General features: G+C 35.8%; 1 protein-coding gene across 5 annotated transcripts in view; it reads left to right on the top strand.

The window, feature by feature from the left end:
* The window catches only part of SENP6 (SUMO specific peptidase 6), a 72,995-nt gene that overhangs the window by 26,492 nt on the left and 18,785 nt on the right, over nt 1–27,718 (top strand). For 3 of the 5 annotated variants that reach the window (XM_066179661.1, XM_066179665.1, XM_066179666.1), the window contains exons 5-12: nt 3,943–4,044; nt 14,432–14,502; nt 16,671–16,810; nt 19,053–19,455; nt 20,574–20,806; nt 23,295–23,465; nt 24,221–24,263; nt 25,923–26,096. In XM_066179661.1, the coding sequence (XP_066035758.1) occupies nt 3,943–4,044; nt 14,432–14,502; nt 16,671–16,810; nt 19,053–19,455; nt 20,574–20,806; nt 23,295–23,465; nt 24,221–24,263; nt 25,923–26,096 (1,337 nt within the window). Of the gene's footprint in view, nt 1–3,942; nt 4,045–9,340; nt 9,362–14,431; nt 14,503–16,670; nt 16,811–19,052; nt 19,456–20,573; nt 20,807–23,294; nt 23,466–24,220; nt 24,264–25,922; nt 26,097–27,718 lie in introns of all 5 variants that reach the window. The other 2 variants (XM_066179664.1, XM_066179663.1) reach the window with 1 other exon arrangement.

Raw genomic sequence — 27,718 nt, 5'->3', positions numbered from 1 at the left:
TTGTTTTGGGTTTTTTTAATAAAGTTTATTTATTAATGACAAGGTTTTTTGTTGGAGGTAATTTTTGTTATAGGTTATACATTTACACAGATTAGCCTGGTACTTCATTGTCCTTGATTTATCTATACAAAGAGTGTATTTTGTCTTTAGATCTTTTTGTATACACAACAGATTTATAAGATAATGTCCAGATTTCTGCCTTGCACATCTTCAAACTCACCAGTTCATACAGAATCACCTTGGTCATTTCCATTCTGTAGGATTCTGTTCTTGAACATAGACATACAGGTAAAAGTAACAATTACAAATCTGTTAGGTCTCCTTTGCTCTGTTTTACTGTTGAAGAAACATGTGCATCCACATTATACTTGTTCTTTGAGTACATCTTTCAAACAAGATTCCTCTAATTCTCTGGTAGCTAGGATTTTCCTTTGTCTGGCTGTGGAATTTGTAGTGAAATCCAGCCTTACCATGTAATTCTTTTCTGTTAAAGCAGTCATACCTGACTGTACATGTATGTTTATATTGTATAACATACAACATGTATGTTTTTATTAAGTTCCAGAAGAGTATGCATGTTTTGTTTTAAGGTAAATAGTTGCTGATGTTTTTTAGATGGTCTAAGCATGTGGTTCAGACATTTTTTTACCTGGAATGGAACTGCCTTCTATTGACAAATAATAAAATATAAACCTAAGACTCAGTAGGATTTATAAAATTCAATTTAAAAAGTGATATTTGTTGCGTGTAAATGGGCACCCACCTTTTGTCTAGTACTGAGCTGCATATTGAATTTAAATGAAAAATATAAGCATCCACCCTCTTCTTAATAAATTGTCATTAATGAAGGACTTTGTTCTGAATAATGGATATGCATAGGCCACTGTGACTGCTTCTCACATTTAGGCCACTGCGTTTTGTGGTTATGTTCCAAGTGATTATCTTGATTTAGTGACTTCATTGGGATATTGTTGTACCTTTCATACCGTGTATCAGTAAATCTAGTCACTTTAGTGATGATTGCTGGTTTGTTCACTTCGATATGCAGAATGGAAGGTGCTTAATAGTTACTTTGTCAATATTTAGACTCTTCAGCTAGAGAAGATTCTGAAAGTTGGTCGTGCAGTTAAAATGCTAGGTTTAATTCAAGAAGATCAGATACTTGATATTCTTTATCTGTTCATGGTGATTTTTATCACAGTGTTGGAGGTTTTTTTTCCATCTTATCTGCAGAATAGGGACTAAAAATTTCAGATCAATGGAGCTTGACTCAAATGAGTGTTTTTCTGGTAGAATAATCCCTAAAATTCAGAGAACAAGAGGAAGAAGGGATTTGCAAGGACAGTGAGAAAAAATACTTGCTGTACTTGTCAGAGAAATTTAAACCAAGCAAAAGGTCATGATCTTTTACCTGGTTAAGCAAATCCAGTATCAAACTCTTAACCTAATTACTTCTGGTTGTATTTTTTAATCATGAGGTCTTACTTTAAATAGCTTTATCTTTGACAGCTTTCAATAACTTGTATTAAGGCCCTTTTAGTTTTTCTTTGATTAATGTTTTGTTAAAATATTATTTGATGAGCAGCAGAATTAATGTAGTCTGTAGTTGAATGTTTTTAAAATGTCGTTCTTCCTTTACTTCTAGATCCATCCATTTACCCAGTGCAAGATTTTTTTTTTTGTTTTGCCTCTTGAATATGTGGTGTTAAGAATTTCCTAGGATCAGCTGATAGCATGTGATTGTAAAACCTTGTTTTCATCAGAGGCTAGGCTGCAAATCATTCTGTGGTTTCTGAGCTAACATTAATGAAACATTTATTGTTAAAATACTGTAGATTCTTTCCAGAACATTTGTTCTTTCAAGGAACTTTCTGACCATTACATCACCCTGCTTTTAGTGTGTTTTACTGATTTTCAAGAAATTGTGCTGTAACTTGCAAACTCAGATTTCAGTTCTGATGTTCCTGTTTTGCAACTCGCTGGGACATTATGATTTTATTTTCTGGTGTTTCTGTCTGTGTTGGGTATGTTCCATTCGGAGAACAAGATTATAGAGCAGATTGTTTTACAGCTGTCCTAGTTGGAAACATGTCTGACACCATATGACTCATTTAAGTGTGCCATCTAGAACAGTCTGCTTTGACTCAATCTGATCCCTGAGCAGTCTGCCATACTCTATTCCAGCACCTACTGGAGTTCTCACTACCTGAGTGTGAGGCAAAAAGCAGAAGTGCTGCTTAACAGTTTTCTTTTGCCTTGGGGACACAAGACGAAGTTTCACAATCAGGATAGTTTGGCAAATGTCCGATCCAGCAAGCACAGTGGTAAACCAGGAGATACCTAGGCTTGCTTGCTTGCTTGAAGTCCTTAGGTCTTAAGCATTTGAGAAGGCATTCCTGCACTCTGCTTCTGTTTTTTTTTCTAGTATCTTTTTCAAAAACATGATACGGGAATCCGAAGAGGATTTGAGACTTTCTAAAGTATTTAGGGCAAGTAGCTGTCAGCTTTTTATTTCTGAGGTGGCAAATTAGACAGAAGGTTGACTGTAGATTGGTCTGGATGATGAGTGACCAGCTGGAGTTGCATAGCCGTGACACAGAAGCATGTGAGATTGGGTGTGTTTGCTGTCAAGAGGTGAGGGCTTGCAAGGATGCTATTATTTTTCAGGATGTTGGACTACTAGCTCAGATGGTTTATGATGTTCTTAAATTTCATATTCTAGGAGAGATAATTTAACCCTTTGGGTTTGATAAGTCTTGTTCTGTTATGTTCGTGGTTATGTTAGGGGCAGTCAGAAATGCTCTGAAAGCTTCCAATCTTGACTTGTGTAAGGCTCCCAAAAGGGTTTGTAATGCTAAACTGAAAATTCAAAAGCAAACTAACAGTTCACTTGTTTTCTTCTTTTGGGGGCATGTGGAAGGGAGATTAGGAAATGGTTGTCAGCTTTTTTTGAGTTGTGGTACTTTTGGGTTTCTTTTCATTGTTCATAACAGGACAAATAGCAAGGTAATATTTCTGAGAAATATTATTAGTAGGAATGTTTTTTCACAGCATTTTCTCTAGTTCAATTAAAATTTCCAAGCAGTTTGAAAAGCACAATTTAGGCACCGTATTTCCATAATTTCACACAATTTGTCATCAACATGCTATCTGTTAAAAGTTGTATGACTTTTGAACATTTCAAGCATAGTGTTGTGTGTCCTGTCACAGCAGGATGCGGGATAATTCTTAGGGCTTAATGATCTCTGAAGGAGCACTGTATTATTGATCTACTGTATCTTAATGTGAGCTTTTACTGGAGAGGGTAATGGTAAGAAATCTGTGCATAATTACTGGTTTTACATAATAATGAGATAAAAGTTAAAAGGTAAAAACTTAAGAAACCCAAGAAATGCTAAGATACAATCGTGAATAAGAGTCCTGTTGAGATATTAGTACCTGAGAATCCTTTCTCTTTTCTTTTTGAAATGTGTTATTTTTTTTCAGTTACAAGTCATCTTGCATCCCTAAATTTCCTGTGTTTACTTTTTTTTATGAGGCATATTCCTGAATTCAGTCTGTTCACATTTTGCCCCTTAAGTCATATTAAAGAAGTTAGTATTATGCCTTAATAAAATGAGAGATGAAAGGGTAAAATTAATTATAAGTGATTACAAGTCATTGAAAAAGGCAGTGTCTTTTTGAAGTACAGGGTTGAGTAAAAAAATCTTTACCTTTTCTTCCAGGAAAAAAAAAAGTGTATATTCTTATATGTCCATTTTATTATACGCCTGAATGTTTTTATGCCTGTAAAAGGATCTTAATGTGTATTACTGGTCCAGAAATACTGAAATACTTCATGTTGTGAGCCTGGTCTTGTAAAATTAGGGCACCACCTGTTTTACCTAAGACTGTACAAACACACCAGAGTATTTTCTTAAACATTTTTCTGTATGTTTGCAGTGAAAATACTCAGAATATATCTGGTCCTGTGACTGTGGTACATGGCAGACGTTTTCACCACGCACACGCACAGACAACTGTAGTAAAAACAGCAGCCCAAAGGTAAGACTAATTCTGTTTGTTTCTCCAGATGTTTCCAGTTGTAAAAAATCCTCTCTGGCTTTGTATGTGATGGTTTTCCTTATGCTGTGAAGTGTTTTAAGGAAATCTAAGTAATCACATGAGTGCATTCTTGATTATGAGCTTTGCCCTTAATTACTAAAGTTTCATAAAACCATTTAGGAATTACTGTCATACAACACTAGAATTTAGTAATTGTAAAGAATGCTGGCAGGTAGTAGGAGGGCACCTGCAAATATAAATATTTTGAGAAAATACCTTGAAATAGACAAACAGTTTGCAGTAGAAATTCACATAACTGACAACATGATCAGCAAATACTAAGTCACAGCAACTCCATCTTGTGTAAGATCAATGTAAACATTAAATTATAGATCTGAAGATTGTATATGGTCTGTAAATATAGTGTAAAACATGAATTGGAACATTTAACAGAAGCAAGGTTTTGCATCTATGTAAATGATTTTTAGAAAGGATGACTAGAAACCAGGGAATCTTACTGAACTGTGCTGAATTGAATTTCATTGGTTTGAGACTTAAAACTCTGTAAAAGGGTGGGTTGTAGGTATTTTTTACACACAATGTGTTTCACAAGCATATGAGATAGGAGCTCTGTTAAGGAATTTTCTTTCAAAGTTTATCCATGCAAAGCTCTTTTTGTTTATGAATTCTGTGGATTTTCACCATTGCTTATGAGTGCTTTATCCTGTCTGCATTTTGTAGCTTCCTCCTTCTTCTTCCACCTTTTTTTCTTCTCTGTTTTTTTAGTATAGATTTTTTAGGGTGGTGGTATCATATGCAGGAATTATCCTTTTTATTTTTTTCATCCTACTTCCTTCAGTTGGATTTGCTGACCTCAGAAAAAGAAAGCCCATATGTGAGTGAATGATGTGATCCAAATATGTATTAGAGTAATCTGGCATTTAATAAACAGACTGAGAAAGGAATTTTTCAGTCACAAAATAATGGACTCATAGAAGTTTGGGTTGTACGGGTCTTTAAAGGCCGTCTAGTCCAACCCCTCTGCCATAAGCAGGGACATCTTCAACTAGATCAGGTTGCTCAGAGCCCCGTGCCACCTGACCTTGAATGCTTGCAGGGGTGGGGCTGCTACCCCTTCTCTGGTCAGCCTGTTTCAGTGTTTCACCATCTCATTGCAAAACACTTTTGTTCTATCTAGTCTGAATCTGTCCTCTTTTAGTTTTAAATCGTTACCCCTTGTCCTATTGCAACAGGCGCTGCTGAACTGTTTGTCCCCATCTATCTTTTAGGCCACAGTAAGGTCTGCCTTCATTTCTCCAGGCTGAACAGCCCAGAGTCTTGCAGCCTTTCCTCACAGGAGAGTTACTGTCTTGCCCTGTCCTTGAGGGCTTAGGTTGTTGCCTATTTCTGTTTCAAACAGTACTGTGGTCTATAAATGGTATATAGGATGGACATTTTCTTTCCCCTTAGTAATAGCAGATGCAGTAGTGGGTATCTCTTTTCAGTTCTTTGCATTTCTTGCAATCACTGTGAGGCTGGTGACTAAAAAGGATTGGCAGGTTTTACCATGAGTTAAGCTGATAGATGGGGTTTATGTTAGAAGTATGGTTTAGGCTCAATCAGTTGTGCTTTTTCTTGCATGAAGTCCTTTTCAGAATATTTTTGTTCAGTCCCATTGAGGAAAATGTGGGGCATCTTTAAGCGTTCATGCTCTTTCCTTTCTGGTGGGTTTTATTTGTTTGTGTGTGTTTGTGCTTGCTTTTCTTTATTTGTGGGGCTCTTTTGGAGAGGAGTTGTTTGTTTATGGAGCTTTTTGTTATTCTGAAGGATAAAATTTTGATATGCAGTGCTAATGAAAATGATTTGAAGTAAGCAAAATCATGCAAGACTGCTCTGAATGTTGACTTGATAATACTCGTGTACTTGATTGAGCTTTGTTGTGAAATGGTTCTTCAAGCAGCCAGTTAAAATGGATTCATCTTGCCAAGTTCAATGCCATAGGTTTCTTCAACCTGCTCCAGAGGTTCTTAATCTTCAGGGGATGTCAGATTTGCCTGCTTGCCTTTCTTGCCTGTGGGATTTACTTCTTTATAAGCCTACGATGTAATGTGAAGAAAAAAAAGGTAGTGACTTGGCATGTGTGACATGCAGAAAGAAAACTACTGCATAACATAGGCAAGCTGAATATTGTGTGAATTGCATAATAGTCATCTTGAGTGTTCCAAATATGTTTTCTTTTAGGATTGTTATTGTAGTTCATTTACATTAGCAACAGATAATTAACTCTTATTCTAGGAATATTTTGGAGTTTTAAAGGCAGGAAATAGTCATAACAATCCAAAGCAGTGCTTTGTTACTGGAGGGTATCAGAACCAGCATGATCTAATTGACTAAGGGTGAGCTTTACATAGGAACTTTGCAAATGGTGTTTAATTCCAGTAGCTTCTGAATCAACTGACTTGCTTTTTATAAGCTTCTAAATCTCTTTCTGAGTTAGAGGATTGAAAATCAATAAAATGTGGCTTCCTGACAGACTTTTTTTAATAAATAAGAGAGATTTCAGGGCTACTTGATGTTGAACACATAGGTTTCTGAGCGAGAAGGCAATAGTCAAAAAAAAAGCCAACTAAAATAGGACTATATAAAACTGACCATAATATGAAATTCCAGACCATATAAAGTGGGTAATATATTTTGGTCATATATTTTTACTTGTGTAGGAATTTTTTTGATATCCTTTTTTAGCTAGTCTTTACTGACATTAGGCAATACATGAGTTTAAAAGTAAGTGTTGGTGGTGATTCCTGTAAAAGGACTTTGAGCAGAAAATGTGAGTGGCAAACCAAGAATAATATTCTAGGTATATATCAAGACAGAAGAGCTGATAGCGTGGAAATTGAGCTTTAAATCGTTGGGGTTTGTTTTCCTTGTGCTAATTTGCAGGTGACACAAAGTTGTGTTCTGTTAATTTTTTGCATTAGTAGATTGTTTTATGGTGTGGTGATCTGTAACAACATGGGGAAGATAATTTTATCTGACCTAATATATTGTACTTAAATCAGTGGTAGGTTCTTGAAAGGATAACCAAAAATAAGAACATTATTAAATGAGTTGAGCAATTTCAGTCTCTGGCACTGACATAACAGATTCTGTTACTTTCACTGGGTTCTTTGGGTGGGGATGGGGTCACATGGTGCAAGCTGGTTAGGAACTCAGTTGCAATCTCTACCAAGTTGAATTTGTATGATTTGTACTGCATTTCTTATCTCCTGCAATTTTTTTTTGCGCATGCATGTTAATTTAAAGTCTGTCTGAGTATCTGTTGTACTCATATCTAAAACGTAAGTTTCTAGCACAACAAAATTTGGTATTTCAAAATAATATTATGATAAGTATTCATGGTTTTTCCCAGTGGAATCTGGGGATTAAATTAAAATTTGTTCATGTCTGATACAACAGATTTTCAGATATAGCTTGTCCTAGTGTTGTAGTTGGATCACACTATTTTGCTTCATTTAATGAATGCATAGTTCTGTCTTATGCTGTGGACTGACTGTGCTTCCAGACTTGGCATTGAAATAGCATGTATGTATTGCATATTTAACAGACCTTAACCGTGAGCTGCATGAAGCAGTTGGTAGGGACAGTGATCAGTCTGGAATTCTCATCTCTTAATCTTCCTGAGGTATCGAAGTGAGAATTCCTTTGAATGTGTTCAATTGGTGAGGAATTTTAAAATAAATAAGGCATCTAATGTAATGACAGTGCATAGTATCAGACATTCTGGGAATTTTTTTCCTGCCTTGAAGTTTCCTTAGTGTTAGATATGTGTTCCTTAACAGGGTGACTCTTGGAAGCACCTGTAAACAGTTAATCCAAGTTACATATTAACTGTGCCAAGGATGCAAGGATACAGGATATGGCTCCATCCAGACACGTTTGGATCTGACTGGATTGATAAACTGGGGTGTGACCTGCACAAAAGCACTGTTTATTGTTAGTAAAGGCTAGCTCCAGCTAGGAGCAATTCTTTTCCACCTTCACACAGCACTGGCTCATTACCTCCCACCCCAGTTTTAAGTTGCCACGGTCTCATTCAGTTTTGAAGTCCTTTTACTCTCTTCCCAGAGCACTATGGAGATGGAATGTACTTTCATACTGCACTCTGTCGGGTTATCAGGACTACATTTTTACCTGCTTTGCTTCCACTCCTGCTGTTTTCTGAGTAACAGCAGAATTAGTTTGTTCTGTTCTTGTGAGTGTACTGTTTGTGAAAAGGAAAAGAGGATGAGTTTTTATTACTGTGTAATATCATTACTCTGTTTGGTTTGGCTGAAGTAAAACAGGAATCAGTTTGAATTTGTTCTGTTCTAAAATGCAGTTAATGTAATGCACATATGTCAGAAGTTTGTTAGGCTTTTGATGTTGGGGAGGAACAGTCACATAGATCAAAGAGCATACAGCATTCCCTATTGCAAATTTTGAAAAGACAGGAGATGTTTAGATGCTATTTTCAAGTTGTTTGTGTGCTAAGCTTAGTTAGATTTATTTTTATATCAGTCTTGGTATACAAAGGACCAGAATTGTGACCATCAGCTACATTCATTTCTGTGTTAACTCATGTTAATGAAAATGCTTGTAAAACTAGTGGCCTTAGTTCCTAGGTTCTTTTGGGAGATTTTTGTTTTGGCCTAAACCTCAGAAGGAGGTTTCCATTTATCCCTCTCTAGCCTTTCCATGTGGTTTCTTAAATATTTAAGGACTGCTGCTGAAATTTGTTTCTCAGTTTAAACGCATACATTTTTTAATAGTTAGAAACAAGTTCTTAGATAATTTTTTTCCCTGTTTTGCATGGCAAGCAGGGATTGTTTTAGTGGTTGTCCTCTGTCTTAGAAGTCTTTTCCAGCTTTAATGGTTCTGTGATTGGAAATGAGGCTTGATAATAATTTGTGTATTAGAATTCTATCTTATTGGCTTCTACATTGCAAGTGAATTGAGATGACCAGGTTAAGTTAAGTGTTAATCAAAATTTTCTCATTGAAAAAGAGAAAAAAAGAGTCAAGTCAATGTATTTAGGCCACTGACTGTTGCTGTCTGTGAAGTAGTGTTTGTGCATTCCTAATTACTTTGACAAAAATGTGGTGAAAAAATTACAATGCTTGTTTCAAAATTAGACTGGTGAGTGAAAGACAATGAAACAGTTACAATTTATATTTAATAACTTTTGCATTTAGTGATGTGCAACACATGTGGGGCTTTACATCTTATGTGTTTTTTTCTTTTTTCATATTTTAAGCAATCTGGACCGAAAGGAAAGGTAAGCTTACTGTTGATCAAATGAGCATGAAAATAAGCATTAAGAAAATTACCTGATTGAGTGCTGTATTAATGCTAGTTAAAGAATATTGAATCCAGTCAATCATATCTGCTCATATGTGGTAGGGGTTGATTGTTTTTAGTTCTGTTTTTATGGTTTGCTTACTCGCTTTTATTGAAAAAGGACCTTTACATCCATCTCTAAGTAATGCTGTGTTACTGTGAACATTGGGTAATTTTCCACTGGAAATTTATTTATATATCCAGTGCAAAATTGCATAAACATTCTCTGGATTTTAAGAATTCAGTGCTAATTCTTTTTGTAGAGCAGTGAACTTTGTATAATAGAATGGTTCTGAATCATCTTAGTAAAATTATTCTGAAGCTCCTAGTAGGCTGTTCAACAGCTTTTACTCTATCATCTCAGCTTGGTTTGGATAGCATTAAAGGTTTTTATTGCATTATTGTGTGTATTTTGTTCATGAAGTGCATATATTAAAGCAGTTAACAGAAGATGTATAGCAAAACCTGACACACTGGGTTTTTATTGTTCATTTCAGGCTAATTTCTCACTTGTTTTGCTTCTGGTTTACTGCTGTTAATATTTTGTTAGCAGTATGAAATACCATACATCTCTTTTTCTTCATATATAGCTGAAATTTATATGTTAGTGGAAATGTTTTCTTGATAGTAACGATCTCATTGAGTTTTTGTAAATATACTGTCTGTGTAGGTGGCTTTTGGCAGTATGAGCTTGACACCGGGTTGAATTGTTTAACATTATACTTAATGTTTAACTAATAATGATATAAATAGCACAGTTCTTTGTGAATTCAGGATTTCCTAGATTTATTTCAAATTCAGAAAATCAAGCCTTTCTGTTTTGCTGCCTTTAGTTTCTACTTAAAAGAACTATCAAATAGCCAGTAGAACTATCAAATTCATCAGCCAGTTAAGTGTCACTGTATGGCATAGAAGAAAAGGTTTGAGTTCCATGCTGGTGTGATCGTAATTTCCTCATGGGGATACCTGCTGCTTCTTCATCCAGTACTACTGGATATGTTCCTTTTTCTTTGCCTGCTTTTTGTTGTTGTCCTAGCAGGGGAAGATGATGTAGGCAGGAGCTGCTAAATTTAGCTTTAATCATTACTGTCATGGTAAGTGCAGCAGCAGCTCCTGACTTTCTGGGCCAAATGGGGTTGGCTGACCTGTCTTCTGAAAACACTGTTCCCTGTGCTGCTGCTTCTCATTTCAGCCTTTGGCTTTTGTACTCTGCTCTTCCTCTAACACATGCTGAAGGTAAATCTCACCTCAGCAGTTTTGTGTTTTAATCTTATTGTGCTTTACTCTCTTTTTGTGTGATGATGTAGAGACCAACAGCCTGCCTGCAGTGATACATCTACAAATAGTGCATACAGAAGTAGAGGAAAGGCTGGGTAAGACAGCCTCTCAAAGAGCCAGGCTGTCCATTAAACACAGCTCTTGTGTAATCCTGCACCTCAACAAAATTAGGAGTTGGTGCTGCCTTTTTGGTGTGGCTTGTACCAAATCGTAGGTCGCACTCCCTCCCAAATTCCCAGATCCAGATGTTTCTTCATATTTATTTGTTTTCTGGCATAACCAGAAATTGTGAGCCTGCCCCTTCCCCCCCCCCTTTTTTTTTTCTCTTTTTTGTTTTCCAAGAGAAAAAAATTTAAGTGAAAATGTCACTTTGTCTAGAGAGTTTCATAAAGGTCTCTCTACCAGGCCAGTGGGAAGATACTAAGGTCCAATTCCATCAGCAAAAGAATATAGCAGTAATAATGAATGTTTGCTGAAAATACAAAATCAGTGACACCATTCTGTCTGGGCAAAACACGCTTACTCAAGAATATTGTAGCATTTAGCAGGTAAAATTCATCAGAAGTTCATGATGCTACACAGCCCAGGCTGCCTCAGTATTTCAGTCCTGTGTATTGCCCAAAAAGCTTGATCTTTCTCCTGCGATTAATGTTTTGCTGTTTGATGCTTTACTACTTCCTGAGATTGTTTTTTTTCAAATACTTACCTACTTCCCTTGTACCTAAAGGTAGTAAAAGTGTTTATAATCTAGGAGATAAATAAGATGCCTAAAATTTTGTCACCTCTGAGCATTGTTTTTTTTTAACTGTTAGACACAATATATAGCTGATCTTGTATCTTGATCAGTTTCAGCTGTGTGATTCCTCAATTATTCCTGTTGAAATGGAAGACTTCGTTTTGGCCAGGGTTTAACAGCAGGAAGACATTTGTTTTTAAACTGTTGTATGCTTTTAAATCTGTTCAAAGATTTTTTTTTTCTTTCCCAAATAGTCCTCTTAAAGGTAGATATAATGTTTGATTGGAAAAACAACCAGTTTCCTTTCTGTTTCTGCACTCACACACATTTAAAAGGCTCAGTGTACTATTTTACTGGAGAAGGTATTAATGGATCTGCAGCTGTTCAGGCAGAAACAAACACTGTGCTCTGAAGGGCAACTTTGTTTTCTAGTCTGTAAAAACTTCATGGTGTTGTGCTCTCTCTCTCTTTGTGGGTTTTTCAGTAAAGTAGTAGAAGGTGCCTTAAGTTGCTGCCCTCTTGTGGAAGGGCTGTCACTATCTCCAAGAAAGCGTTGGTTTTTAAATTTTTGTTGTTGTTGTTGTTGAAATCTAAAATTAAATAGTCTTTAAAGTTGTCTTCACTTTTCTTTCTAATTCAAAACAACTTCAAGCCTGACCTTGAATTGCTAACCACACTAAAGTGTGTTTGGGAAGCCTCAGATGTCTTGGAGCTGATTTTTCTGACTTGTGTTTGGGTGTTACTGGTTCATTGTAAGTGTTTGAGTTCTGTATTGTGGGAGAAGAAAGATACACTCTTTTTTTTTTTTTGCTATCACTTCTGTATTCTTGCAAGTGTTTAGCTGTTTAATAGCAATAAATATGAGTCTATGCTGCTAATGTAAAATTCAGACAGGGATAGATAAATCAAGTGTATTCTGATTTGTTGTGAAAGGATTATTGAGCCTTATATGATAAATAATGAATTTATTATCTTAATAAGATAAATATATTTTGCATATTAAAAATGTAATACAGATGCATGATTCTTAGAAGAAAGATTTTAAGTTAGAAATGTCCAGATACCTTGAATTGTCAACTATATTTTAAAAGAAATTTTAGTACTCTAAATCTGCTATCACTTACTTTATTGTTCGCTTTCACTTAAATGACAAATAGTTCCAATATTGTTTCTCTTAAATATCATTTAAGTGTTACATTTTAGACATCTTACAGAAAATAATTTTTCTAGAAGTAATTATGTTCAAAACAAGACGTTGTTATGAAATACTAGAGAAAGATAATTATGACACGTGACACAACGGCTTGCACACCCTCACCGCAGTGTTTGTATTTTTCAAATCTAAAATGATGTTCCAGGGGTTTTTTACCCTTTAGAATGTCATGAGCATTGTTTTTGATAGTACAGCTTCTCATAATGACAAGTTTGAGCTCTGTCTTCTATTTCCACTAATTCTGCCTTAAGTAATTCCACGTGATTTTAATTTTTAAGGAAAATAATCTAAAAAAATAATGTGTTTAATTTGTGAATAAATATTCATTTTGAGTTTCCAATTTTGGTTCAGTTTTTTGTATGTGCAAGTATTAAAAAATTTCTGGGGGAGCAGGATTGTTTCAGAAACACATTTGACACAATCAGTAACAAATAATCTGTCATCTGTGATATGTGTGCCAGCAGTCACGATAAAGTCCTGTGACATCTCTGCATTCTGAGTAGCCATGCTTGTTTCTCAGTCCTTCTTTCTGACAGAATTTTCTTTGAAGCTTCAGCCATCAACACAGTCAAATGTGTTTGGTATTAGGTAAGAGGTGTCCCAAAGGGCATTGTAGATTAGTCTTGCTCTAAAGATATTAGTTAATAATGTTACCTAGAAATGCAGAACATTCAAAGGTTTTGTAATTTGATGCATTAGGAAATGCTGTGCTGAAAGAAATAAAATCTTATACCTAGAGCTCAAGTCTACTTCATCCATAGCCAAATTTTTGTCAGATAGGTCCTCAAAATTTAGCTGTTAGTGGAGGTGTTACTGCCTTCAGCTGTTTGCTTTGCCCTCTTGCTGTTGATTAATGTCCTTGTAATCAGAAGTAGCAGTATGGGACATGTGTGACCCATTTGCAGCCCGGTGCTTAACTTTCCAATAAAACCAGTTTCTGGTGAGTTTGTTGGCAAGGCCTCCTGTGTTTCAGATGTGTGCCATCCTCTGTTATGACAAGAATAGTAATCTGTAGCTGCAGGGCTGAGTAAGCACTGAGGAAGAAAAGTTCTACAAACAGTAACCCACATGCACTGAGCTTCAGGAATCTTAATTTGCTATCAGCATGATTTGACACACATGTGTGTAAACCGAAAACATCTTTCAGGAGATTCAAATCTTGCTGTAATGCCATATATTAAACTAATCTGCACAAAAGTTTGTGATATCTACATTATGCAAGTTATACCAACAAAAGATTTATTGTCCAGTAATTTGTCTATATTACAATATTTTAAAAACAAATATATAGGAACCATGTCTGCTGTGGTGTTCTTTCTGGTTTTTGGCCACAACAGTTTTTGACATCAGATGTCTTTCCTCTGGTTTGCATCTTCTCTTCCTGTTTTTTAACTTGTGGGACTTGTGGAATCTACTTTTATATTAAAATAATAGTTGTTTCTGTTCTTGGCTTTAAGAAGTATCTGTCTTGTATTTCATGAATGAGGAGGAGAAGAAGATGCAGGCTTCACCATTTGGAAACTTGGGTCTAATAGTGACAGATTCCAGACTATTTGTTATTATAGAGGAGATTTAGATCAGAAACACTTCCAAGACATTTACTGTGGCTGTTTCTATCATTCTGGTAATACTCTTTTATGTGTACAAATAGCATGTAATAGGAGAAGTGACTTATTGTAGCTTTCAGATACATGTCAGGTTTGTTTTGTTCATGTATAATTGTGAATAAATTATAATGGTGTCTGTTAAAAGAACAACCATACATCTAATTCATTTTCCAGAAAAGAATACCCACCTCAGCTTCAGAAAGTGGAGGCAGACCACATTAGATTACCACGGTCTCAAGGAGTGGGTAAGTTATCTTTAGAGTTCTCATTCCTTCTAAGCAGAATAATTTTTTTAATACCTGATTTGGGTGGGTGTGTTGCCAAATCTTACATAACCTTTAGCATATCTACTTACAGCCTTAGATCGTGTTATTCTAGTTTTATACAAGTTTGTGCATGAAGGGATGATTTTTGCCCTCCTTGACAGATTCCTGCAACTAGTTCAGTCATGTAATAACTTTAAATTAGGCTTTAAATAGGGAAAATTTAGACCCATAGAGTTGTAGATGGAACAGATATCTAGAGTTAACTAGACTGAGCCCAAACCCCCAGCTTGTTTGTGAATTTTTGTTGAGGGGCTTCTGTAGCAGTGTTAGTACAAGAAAAATGCGATGTAGTAACCAGTGCTTGGTATGAAGTGTATTCATGCATTGAGGGAGTTAATGAAAGAACCAGCATCAGCAATGTACCTCAGCTGGAACATGTTCATCTGCTGTTGTTAGGGAATACTGATGGAGGTGCAGTAGAAAAAAAGTTTGGTTTGATGTGTGGAAATTGTGAAATTGGAGAAGAAAATAGCCTGTGTTTTGTTAAGCTTTGTTATTATAGATACAGTCTGTAAACCTGCTGTTCGGCTGTGTAGTCACCTGGGAAGTTGTTCTGCTGTGCCATTTTAGGTTAATGTTAAGATCTTCAGCAGAACTACTCTAAAGTAAGTTACCTTAGGAAATAGCCCCACCAGTTATTAATTCTTTTTAGAAAATGAGCCATTCTTTAGTTTTGAGATATCTTCTCATAGTGGGATGTTTTTGAGACCAGCAGTATGTATATTGAAAAAGTGTTCATATCTATGTAAAAAAAAACAGAAAAAAGTTTTAAATTTTTAAAATTTTTTAAAAAGCTCCAATATGGAGACTGCAACTAAGGAAATATAAATAGCGCTTGTGCATGTAACCAGCTAAGGCGCTCTAGTACAACTCATTCCACTTCTTAAATGCAGAGTGAGATTTAATTCATAGGTTCCTGTGTTCCTATACTCTTACCATATTTAAATGAATGTCCCAGTGTAAAACAGGGTATGACAGTATAATTCACTACTACTGTGTCTTGTGTTGAAGGAGTAAATCTGAAGGAGTAAATCTGTTGGTTGACACTTGGCAGTGTTCCCAGGTGGCCAAGAAGGCCAATGACGTCCTGGCCTGTATCAGCAGTAGCGTGGCAAACAGAACCAGGGTGGTGACTGTCCGTCTGTACTGCACTGGTGAGGCCACTCCTCGAGTGCTGTGTCCAGTGTTGGGCCCCTCAATTCAGAAAGGACATGAGCATGTCCAGAGAAGGGCAGTGGAGCTGGTGAAGTATCTGGAGCACAAGTTCTATAATGAGCCAGCCAAGGGAGCTGAGGGCTTTTAGCCTGGAGAAAAGGAGGCTCAGGGGACACCTTAGTGCTCTCTAGAACGACCTGAAAACACGTAACCAGGTGGGGTCAGTCTCTTCCTCATGTCTTAGGTAGAAGGATGAGAGGTAAAAGCCTTGATGTTGTGCCAGAGGAGGTTCACGTTAGAAAGTAGAAAAAATATGTCACTGAAAGAGTGTTTAGGCATAAGTTGCCCATGGTGGTGACAGGGTCACCATCTATGGAAGTGTTCAAGAGGCTTCTGGATGTGGCACTTGGGGGTATGATTGAGAGGTGATTATAGCAGTTCCAGGTTAATAGCTGGACTAGGTGATCTTGAAAGTCTCTTCCAACCTTGATGATTATGTGTAATCCTAATTGCACAGAACATTTCCAGTTATTCTAAATGCATTCACGAGTAATTCTGTGGTAAAGATTTTCATCAGCATAGTCTAGCATCCTCTCCTGTTTTTGGAAGCAGACCCTCCACTTGATTTGCAGTGAAGTTAGCATAGATTTGCAAATCCAAAGCCTCTTGCAGATATAAGATAAAAATTGTCGGTGAGTGACCCTGCAATACCAAAACTACATTTTTGAAGTTATTTTGGGGGATGTTTGGGGTTTTTTTTAGTCATACAACAAATCATGAGACATTTGGAACTGTAGTTTTTTTGAGGTTTAAAAATGTGTTTATATTTAGTTCAATCAAGTTAGTGTATGTAAAGAGGTAAAATGATCATAATTATAACAGTATATGAGTGGACATTTCTTGTTAATGTTTTTGCATCTTTTCCCTTCTAGACAGTGTAATGGAGAATACAGACGACTCTGAATCAGAATCTGACATTAAGAGAAAGGTGCGACAGAAAGGTCATTGCAATTCATATCAATCTGACTTGAGTCTATCTTCTGCTACAAAAAAATGCCTAACTCAGTCAAAGGTAGGTTATATTTTAAAAATATATAAACTCTGGTTGAACTTTAAAAGTTGTTGCATAGTTTAAAAACGGTGAAATATTTCTTCCCTGATTCGAACAGACAGAAGCTGCACAGAAATGAATAAGAATCTGTGATTTAATTGAATGGCTGATTGGTAAACCAGAGATTTATAATTTTAATTTGCTGAAATAGAGGAATAATATTTTGTTCTTCGACAGATTTTTTTTTTAGTGTCATAATTTTTTCCGTACTCAAAACATTAAAGATAAAAGTACTGCAAAGGTTCAAGTACTTTAATTTATTAAGATGCTCACTTTTCCAGTGAGAGGAGCTCCTTAGGCATCCAAATGGCATTCTCTGGTCTAGATGCAGCCAACCAGGATGTTTTTTGTCAGGAACTTGTTTGAATATCAGATGTAAGATACTTTGGAAATTGCTGTAAGGCTCTCTGTGTTTTTTATCGACTTCCCAGGCCACTGTGGAAATTTCATAAGGCCCCCATAGAGGTCACACTGTTTGACTATCAAAACAAAACTTCCTTTAAGGACACCATGGTTAAAAGATCTATGATTTTTATATATGCTTAGCTTTTGTTTGAAATACCTGGTATTGCTCTTCGGCATTTCCATTGCTTTTTTAGTTAATTACTATGATGTTAATATGGAAACTGGTTTAAAATTTTTGCATGTGGTTGAAGTAAAGGGGTGCAATTACTCCATTCTTAAGATCCTCCAGGTACTCTTGGTGCCTTCTCTTGAATATTTTTATTGTCTGATTGAAATTCTTCAATGTGGTAAGCAGTGTCTTTCTAGGAGCTACATCCTGTAACAGCACTGAGGCACAACACTGGTTTTCATGTCACTTGCTATCTAATCCCACAGCTCAGATTTTAAGGATCTGATATATTTTACACACTTGGGGTTTTTTGCTTCTGTTTCTCTACGTTATGTGTAGCTTTGTTAAATTGCAGAAATTTTGTAAAAATAGTATGTTCTCATTGTATGATTTTCCTCTTTAAATTTGGGGTTTGAAATGACTTCCCACACCTGTGGAAGTCCTCTTTTGAAGGTGTGTTCTTGGCTGGGAGTGGGGAGAGGTGTGAATTGTGAAAGCTGTGTTTTGAAAGTAGATTTTGAAAGTTTTTGATGGGATGTAGGTATTTGTTGCCTTCAAGTAGTTCACAGTACAGTGGTTGTGACATTTGAGTTCAGTGCTCCAGGAGACAATAACATGCACTAAATTTTCATCTCTAGAGATGTCCCATATTCACTTTGATAATCATTCTGTAGTTTATATGTTAGTATTGAATCCCTCAGGTTTAGAAGTCCAAGTTCTACGCTTGTAATACAAAATTAAATGGGGCCTAGTAAATGTGAGAAAAACAAAAGATACCTGTCTTTGCAGTGATAGGATACATTTACCCTTGCAGCTGCTGCTTACTTCTTGAAAGTTTGGGGATCTGATGTTCCTCAAGTCCTATTTTCTTCTCTGTGACATGTGGCTCTAGAGCAATATATGTACTTTGCCCTTTCTTTGTCTCCCTTGAGGAGTGAATTTTCCTGCATGCCTTGGTGGGTTGTTAGAAGATACCTTGGAAGGACAAATAAATCTGACTTACAAGGTTTCTTCAAATCCTCTCCAGCATTGCTCTGTGGATCCTTGGGTTACTTTATTTGTCCCATGGAACTGTTTTTACAGAAATGGTGTAACTGGACCATCTTGCTGATGGGTATATGTATCTGAACATTGTGCAAGGTTTTGTTCATGGAAGAAAATACATGAAGGAAAATCTGAATTGTCCAGCATTAATGGCTTTAAAAAATTGCGCCAAATGACATTTGTTCCTTTCAGAACATTTTTCATTGTCTTAAATGAAATAAAAAATTGAACTGTGTTTTAATGTTTGCTTTCTCTGCTTACTGTAATTGTTAATGTAATGTTGTCAGTCTCCACTGGATATTCTGAAAAAAATATTTCACCAAAAGGGTTTTCAAGCGTTGGAAGGTGGGATGTGATTGAGTCATCATCCCTGGACATATTTAAAAGACATGTAGATGTGGCACCTGGGGATATGGTTTAGTGATGACTTGACAGTTCTCTGTTAATGGTTGGACTTTATGATATTAAAGGTCTTTTCCAACCTGAGTGATTGTATGATTAATTCTGAACAGAAATTAAGTGCAAGATCTGGAAATTGTGTCTTTCTGCTTACAACTACTGATTGTGTATTTGTTTCTCCTTTAGCTTTTGGAACAGATTGATTATTCTACTGAATGCCCAAATTGTGGGAGGGCAAATGAAAATGAGACCAAATGCCGACATTGTGAAAGTGCTTCTCTAAAGGATTTGCAGAGAGTCTCCAGACAAACTGTCACCTTAAGTGAATCTGTGGGACCTTTATCACGATCTTCAATACATCAGAATTCAGCAGGACAAAAATCTTCAGGTACAGGGTTCAGCACAAAGAAGTTTTATAGTTCTGCTGTTGGAAAAGGTCCAGCGGATATTCTACTGAGTAATGAGGTTGTAGGACATTCTATGTTACGACAGAATGGAAAAGTTGGTCTTATAACTGGGACAAAAAATCCTAAAATTACAGGAAGCTTAAGACAGAGGAGTACAAGACCATCTGAACTAAATGATCCAAGTAAGTACCTTTTTATGAATACAGCCATTAGCTGGAAACCCAGAACACTGTATAGTGAAGGAACTGTTTGTGCAGGTTTACATAACTAACGTTGTGTGGAATTTTTTTGTGTGTGTTTTCTTGGGGAAGAGGGACAGAACTTTTAATAATTTCCTTTTCATATTCAGAGGTACTCTTCAAGAAAGATGAACATAAGGGAATACAAAAATTATTTTGTGACTTTTTTCTTTTGTTTTTTAAAAGATATTTACATTTGGGGTATTGGAAAAAACAATATTCTTAGCAGAATTCCATTGTTCATTCTCCCAAGAGGAAAGACAGTATTTGATTTTTATTTTGTGTTTTCCTTCCTCTTTTCTTCTGAGATATTCGTCTATTTAAATTTCATAATATGTGAAATGCAAATTTCTATGCTCTCTCTGTGTAAACTTAGTAAGCAGGAAGGGATGGAGTAAAGGAAATTATGTTTCTGGTTCTGTGCTTAGTTTATTAGACCATGTTGTCCTACTGGTTTGGATGATTTCAGTTATAATTTATCTTGTCAGTTTTTAGGTTGTATTACTGTAAATTCTTGACAGAACCAAGAAAAGTTCACTTCTGTCTAGAGGTGGATTAATGATACCTATTTTTTGTATGTTAGTTTGTTAAATCAAAAACAAGGCAGAGAATGCTTGCAACCAGATTCCAAATAAACATTAGTAAATGCATAATATAATGATACACATAGACTTTTTTTGGCACTGCAGGACAACTACTTAAGTAAGGTATTACTTGAAAAGAAATTTCTGTTAAAGAAGAATATAGTGGTTGAGAATGTAATATTTTCTGTTTAGTTGTTTTGTCTAGTGATGAGGAGGAGGATGAGATTAGTGGCAGCACTAGGAGCATGGAAAGCATTTCACCTCGTCCTGCAGATTCAGCCCGTTTCGTCTTATCTCCTTCTACAGGAAGGGTGGAAGCAGCATTAAAGGAAATCAGTTGTGGAGTTGAGCAGAGAATAGGTAGTATAACAGCAGTACAGAAATTGCCATCACACTAGCAAGAAAAGCCAAGAATGAAAAAAGAAATTTCTGTTACAGAAAAATGTAGTGGTTGAGAATGTAATATTTTCTGTTTAGTTGTTTTGTCTAGTGATGATGATGAGGACGAGAATAGTGGCAGCACTAGGAGCATGGAAAGCATTTCACCTCGTCCTGCAGATTCAGCCCGCTCCTCCCCAGCTCCTTCTACAGGAAAGGTGGAAGCAGCATTAAAGGAGAACAGTTGTGGAATAGAACAGAGAATAGGTAGTATAACAACAGATACAGAAATTGCAGTCACACTACCAAGAAAAGCAAGAATGAAAGATCAGGTACTATTTAATGCTTTGTTTAAAGAAAACAGAATAAAATGATACATGGAATATGTAAAAGCTTGTTTTGCATTGTCAGAAGTTGACTATATTTGATTGTTTTTCTTATTCAGCAGCTCATCAAGTAGTCTCTCTGCTTACTTAATACTGGAAACATAAGAAAATGTGTTCATTGCATTTTTACAAGCATTCATAATTATTTGAATTATGCTGTTGGCATAAATGCTTCTGTGTTGAATGTTTACTCTTTGAGACTGGACAGGGATTCTCTATGAAGCTCAAGGTCTTTGCAGCAAGATGTCAGTACCAGCTGTTGCCTATTGAAACTTTATGAAGTTAAACATGAAAAGAGACACTGAGATCAATAATGGCCCTTCAAAATTAAAATGCTTTGACAACTGTCCCAATTAATAGCACTTATTTTAGGACTTTTGTGGTGGGGCTTGTTTTTTTTACTTGAGTACTGCTGTAAGAATTGGAGAAGCAAAGACAAAAAATATTCCATGAGCACGCCTTAAGTGTGGCCAAATGGGACAGTTTCCATACTGTGTTACAAGCCATCTCACTATTTAGCCATTAACAGGAATTAATTCCATGTGGCAATTGATAGTGGAAAAATAGTGCTGATTAAAACAATTCTTGAGTCTCTTGTCCAGTTTCACTATTGTGAGTTTGATTCAACAAGAGAATCTGATCAGATTTCCAATTCTTTATGAGTTAGAGTACTAAAGTACTGATGCCAAAACCTTGCTGAGTTGAGATTCAGAAGGCAGCATTCTAGTGCTGTAGTTGATGGAATTGTGGATGTTTATAATATGCTGTATAATTAGTCACCACTATCAGTACGAAGCTGTGAACCTCCAGCCTACAATAAAGCTGCGAGGCTCAAAGCTTGGATTATAAATAGTTTTTGAGTTAAGTTATTCTGGCAGTAGGTGCTGAATTAATTGAAAGTATTGCATTGTGAAGGCACTGGTGTCTGGCTTCTGAAACTCTCCCAAATGTTTTCTTGTTTGTGCATCCTTACGTTCCTGTTCACTAGTCTTTACGAACAAGCTGTAATACTATATGTCAGATTATTTTAGTCTGAGCTTACTTTTGAAAATGGGGGAAACAAAAAATTTTTTTGTGAAATTTAGCACAAATTTTGCATTGATTTAATGAACCCACCAAGATTTGGAGATATCACAGCAGCTTTCTTAGATATCATAGAAAAAACTTTATTCAGCTGTCTTTCTTTCAGAATATTCATATATTCTTTACTGAAGAGGCTACTTGAATATAGCATCACTTCAGACTCTGCTGGTTTATTGTTTGTCTGTGATTTGTTTGGAGCTTTTAATAATATTTAGCCAGTCCTGCAGACAAAAAGGAAAAGCTCTTATTAATGAGAGGCCTAGGAAAACATTTCAATTGCAGGGATTTAGAATCCCTACCTTCTCCAGTGTATAAAATGAAGGAAACATCCAGATGTATGTTTTGAATTATTGCCAAGATAGGCTACTGGTTTGGGACTTCAAAATAATTTTTGAAATTTAGTCTTAATAGCAACACTGAATCCCTTAGAAAGTTTTTCTGTGGGAGTTTATTTGCATTTTGTAGCTAAAAAGAATGTTTATTCATGGGCAGCTTTATGAAACAATACAAATACCAAAGAAAAGACTAGTGTACAGAAAATCCTTCAACAAAACAGAGCAATATAAGCAATACAGCAAATAAGTAGATTTATCTGCTGGCTATCAGCAGGCATTTTTTCATTTTAATAGGTTTTTTGGTAAGATTGTTCTCTTGGTGAACAGGATGCTTCATTGAGATTACAGTTCAGTCAACATCTAGAGGCTTTTCTTGAACTGGCACCAAATACCACATGGTCTTCTTTCAATGTTTAGTCTTCTGACCTTGGAATCTATTCTAAAAACATCTTAGCAGTTCTATGGAGATGCCTTAAGGAAGATTGATTTGGCTTGTTTATTTATGTTTCTTGAAGACTGTATTCTGCTAATGTGGTGATGGAGGCAATGTACTTCAAGAAGTAGTCACCAAAAGCTTGGATTAGCAAAAACTGAAACAAAAAATTAAACCACCAGCATTGTGGTGGTTTTACAGCATTAGTGCTTTTTTATCTTTTTTAAACGTATTAAAAATAACTTTGTTTTGCTAGACCGCATATGTTTCCAAAAGATAAAAATAAATTGGTTTTGGCAGTTTAGAGACATCATTTTTGATTTGGATATGGCAATAAAGTGTCTACAAGTGTCAGTTTGCCTTTTATTTTATTCTTGAATGTAGCAATATTAACATCCTCAGGTGATACAAAAGGTCTTTTAGGAATTATCTACTTTCTGTATATGTTTGGGGTGGATGTTCTAGTAAGTAATCCTGTTGACCAAGAGAAAAGTAGCTGAAAATTTAGTCATTAGTTTTAACAAGCTTGGTTTAGCAATAAACCCTAGTGAGACATTCTGAAACCTTGAAAATTACTTTTCAGTTTGGGAACATTGTGTCTAACACTCCAATAAAACGTCGCAAAGTTATTTCTCAAGAGATGGTAACTGAGGCCTTACCTCTAAATTACCCAAATTCCTGTGAAAGTGTCATTCTGAACTGCCGGAGCATCCGGATAGGAATGCTGCGCAGGATGGTGGTGGAACCTGTGATTGTGAGTAACCTTGCTCTTTCACAGCTCTCTTTTCAGGTTTTGATGGCTATTGTATTTTCCTATTTGAACAAGATAATGTTTTGTCTTTGTCTGGGGAACAGTAAGTTCGCCTCTAATTTCAGAGGCTGTGATTTCCAAAGAACCTCAAATTATTGCTGCATCCTAACACATGCAGTCTAGCTCTGGTTCTTAATAGAAATGCTGTGCTGTAACACTCTCAAAAAACTTATTTTGCATGCTGGAGGGAGGTTATAGGCTAGCATGCATTTGTTAAGAAAATTGAAAACAACAGCTACAAGAAAGTTGATACTGATAGGTGTGAGGAAGAAGCATTGTCCTAGAGTTGAACAATTTTACTTCTACAGATTTTTTTTTTTGTTAGCCTTTTAAGTTACGTGGAGTTTTCAAGGAGACCTTGAATGTTAGTTGTATGCAGTCAGCCGCATAGAATGCATACTTCTTGCTGGAGTAACCACAGAAACAGCAGAGGTGTTACTTGTTCTTTCCATCTCTCTACAAAGCACTATTGTTTGATTTGCCTAAATGCTGATGGATGACATTTTCTTTTCAAGAAATAGAATTTGTGTATTTTTCAGAGTATTGTAAATGCTTTTGGAAGCTGTGTACTTCAGAGAGATCTAAAAACAGTCAGTATGACTGAAAGAGATTGAAATGCGTTGGCTAACGGTTTAAAGGCTTTAAGTCAATTAAAATTTGCAGAAGATGTGAAATCTTAAAATTATGTTGTCTTTCAGTTTTGCCTGGATTATATCAAAATTCGCCTAGAGAGTCAAGAAGGTGAGTACATTTTTCATTTTATGTTAGTACTCAATATATTTATTTTGAATGAAGTAACTGTATAAAAGGTATTAACAAGTAAATCATAATTAAATGTTGTTTCTTGTTTTGTCATTTATGTAATAAATTATAATGGGTGTCTGTAGTTAGATAAGAGAAAAGAAAATGGAGAATACAAATTTGACCTGAACTGCCTGGTGAATAAAAACCAAAATACTTTTGCATTTTATCTGCCTTCTACTGTCAGAAAATTCACAATTTGTGACATGTGTACAACTGAGTTATTAGTTCTGCTTCATCTGATCTGATTCTGCCTGATCTGTAGATAATGTGGTGATGATTGACAAAGGTTTTCTTGAAAGTGATTAACAAAAATAAAAAGCAAGAGTAACCCTCCTGTAAAATGTTAGCTTTTTAACACTTTATTATTTCTTTTAATTCAGTTGTGTTAAGTAGACAGTAAAAGCCACACTGGTGTCTTAGACCTTTCTTGTCTAGAATCTCTGGATAATTTTTTTCTCTAGCCTGAAAGTTGTATATTTTGTGTCACTGAAAGAAATAGTGACATAATTTGGAAATGGTGAGTTACAACTCCTGCTCTGTTTCCTTTCTTTCCTTTTGCAGGGCTTTGTTCTGGGCCTGAAAAGCTTTGTTACCTTTTGTTAATCTTAAATTGCAATCTGAAGATCTAGTCCTGTTGGATTTTGCTGTTGCTCTTTGTAAAAGAGAGCTACTGTATTTTGTCATTACATGCAGAAAGTGTCTCGCAACCTCTAAAGATAAGGGTAGCCCTTGCTCAGTCAAGTGTTTATTTTGCATCTAAAATACAGATCCGTAGAAACTACAAGTTTTCATGCTTTAAATGTATTTTTTAAAATCGAATACTAAAAAGCTTCATATAATTTGCTGTCAAGTTTTGGTTAAAACAGCCGCGTGGTGAAATTATTTCCATGGCACCTGATTCATCAATAGCATAAGAATGGTGACTCATTAAATGTTGTGTCTGTTGGAGCACTTAGTACTTTTCTTTTTTCTTTCTTTTTTTCTTTCTTTTTTTTTTGAGCTTCACATGTATATCCACTTCTATATCAAATTTTATAATGCAGTAAAACCTGTAAAATACTCAACATTGTCATTGGCAGCATCAAATGCAGTGTTGAAAATTTACCATGTAACTGACATTTCTTTTGGGGAACAAACTAGGACTAGCCCTTTGTTTCCTTAGGCAATCAGATTATTTCTCTGCATGTGTTCATGCTCTTCTTTTTAAAGTTATTTTTCATATGGGAACTTGGTCAAAGATAAATGTGCAAAGAGAATTTTACAAACTTACTGTAAAATGTATCATAGCAATAGCTGCAAATTTAAATCACTGGAAATTGTGAGGATTTTTTTCTGTGAAATAAAAAGTAATTTAAAGTTGGTGGGCAGAATATAGTTTGTTTCTGATTCCTTTCTTGGCAGGTGACACTGGAATTTAGCCTATCTTTTAAGATATAAAAAGCCTTCACTTCTTGCATATGTGTTGATTTCAAAGTTTTAGAAACTTCTAGAAAATTTGATAAGCACATAGTGATTTCGTGTTAAAATCAAGGGGAAAATTTTAAAGGAAACTTAGAGATTTTTACTATATTAAAATATGTCATTATTTTCTCATAGAAAGTGATATCAGAGAGATTAACCTGAAAACTTCAGAGCTTACTAAATGTGAATGGTGTAGTGTCCGAAAATTGCCAGTGGTTTTCCTGCAAACAGTACCTTCTACCTGTAGCAGTCTGAGAGATCAACTGAAAATGAGTAAAGATAACATCTGGTACGAATGTAAAGGAGACAGTAAGTAAAACAATTTTAGTTTTACTATTCACTTCAAATTGTATTTTCATGTTTTGGGTCATGAATGACTGCATTAAGATTAAAAGAGTTGTCACTGGCTGGGGAAGGTGTAGTGTTTTTTCAGACACTAGTGCCATCCCACGCTGAGAAGGAGTACAGTTCAGAACAGCTGGGCATTCTCTTTGTCCAGAAACATGCTAGTTGCAATACTTAGTCAGTTTAGGATAACTTTTTTCACTAATATTTGTACTGAATGAAGGCAAGTTGGTTTGGTTAGCTTTTGTGTATGAGCCTTTACATTTACATGGCAGCTTTTGTAATACTTCTGTGTTCTGTGCTGTTCTGCTGACAGACGTTAGCTTTATGAGAAACAGTTGTATAGGTTGCCCCAGCATACTTGTCATGATCTTATGAGATAGACAAATACCTGCTTGGAAAATACATGGATTATCTTCATGTATATTAAATTCAATTTCTACATAGTTTTCAAGGTCTTAATATGCACACCTGTTAAATGTAACATTGAGTCCTCCTTCTCTTCAATAGGCTTTTCTTTGGGTTAAATTTTGTGGTGATTTATACTTACACAGTGTTTCATATATATATATGAATGCATTCAAACAGAGGAAGAATGCTTTCAACGATCTCAGAATTGAGTGCTCCCATAATAGTCTCATCCATGTCCTGTAAAAAGTATGAGCTGTAAGAGGTCTTATAATTACAGAAGTAATTGGAGAGCATGCAGGGGACCTGGACACAATTCTGTGAGCAGGAATTAGACCCCCTGGCAGACACAGGTGTACACAAAAAAAGGAAAAAGTTTCCCAAGTTGTCTGTGTGAGAAGTCCCTCCGTTGGCATGGCTTTCAGCAGTGTCCCCCCCACCCAGTTCTTCTCCCTGAGGCTGTGGCACAGTTAGTTTTACATCCAGCTGCTTTATTGCATTTGATACGCAGGAGCACTTTGTGATAACACAGTTGCTCTCTGCTTTGTAAGCAGTGAAATTAATTTAAGCCTGTATCAAGAGCTGTGTAAGCAAGTGTGTGTAGATGCCTAGCTCCCAAAAGAGGAACACCCAAAAGCTATTTAGACATCGAAATTCTGTGTGCAGTGAATTGGGAATCATGCTGCTGAATTATTTTTCACAAGAATTAGCGTGCTGGGTTAAGAACGACCAAAGGGAAATGGTTATGCTTGTGTCTGAGGCTCTTCTTACAGAAAAACAGGTTCTGGCAGCTCTGTGTTGGGCAGCAGTATGAGACTGGGATTTGCAGCCTGAATTCTATTCCATTTTCTCGCTGTGTAAAATAATTTCTTTCAGTGCAATTTACGGCTTTTTGATTTTTCATATATAAGTGGATGATACTTATATAAGAGCTGATTGATCTGAGTAATTCTCTCCAACTTCTTCAAAAACAATGATGTTTTATAGCATAGCCTTCTAGGATCAGAGAGGAAATTACGCTGAATATACAATTTTTGAAATTGTAGTGAAACAATAGGCTAGGAATTGCAGTAAGGAAAAGAGAAAGTATTGGTTACAGGGTCTTACTCTCAGTAGACAGATTATTTCAAAATACATTTTGGCTTTGCATTACTGTAATTTAAGAATTTATCAGATGT

This window comes from Chamaea fasciata, unplaced genomic scaffold (assembly GCF_029207755.1).
Source record: "Chamaea fasciata isolate MVZ Bird 193981 ecotype frontalis unplaced genomic scaffold, bChaFas1.0.hap1 SCAF_3, whole genome shotgun sequence".
Lineage (NCBI taxonomy): Eukaryota > Metazoa > Chordata > Aves > Passeriformes > Sylviidae > Chamaea > Chamaea fasciata.
Note: the sequence above shows the minus strand (reverse complement) of the source record. Positions and strands in the feature narration are given on the sequence as shown.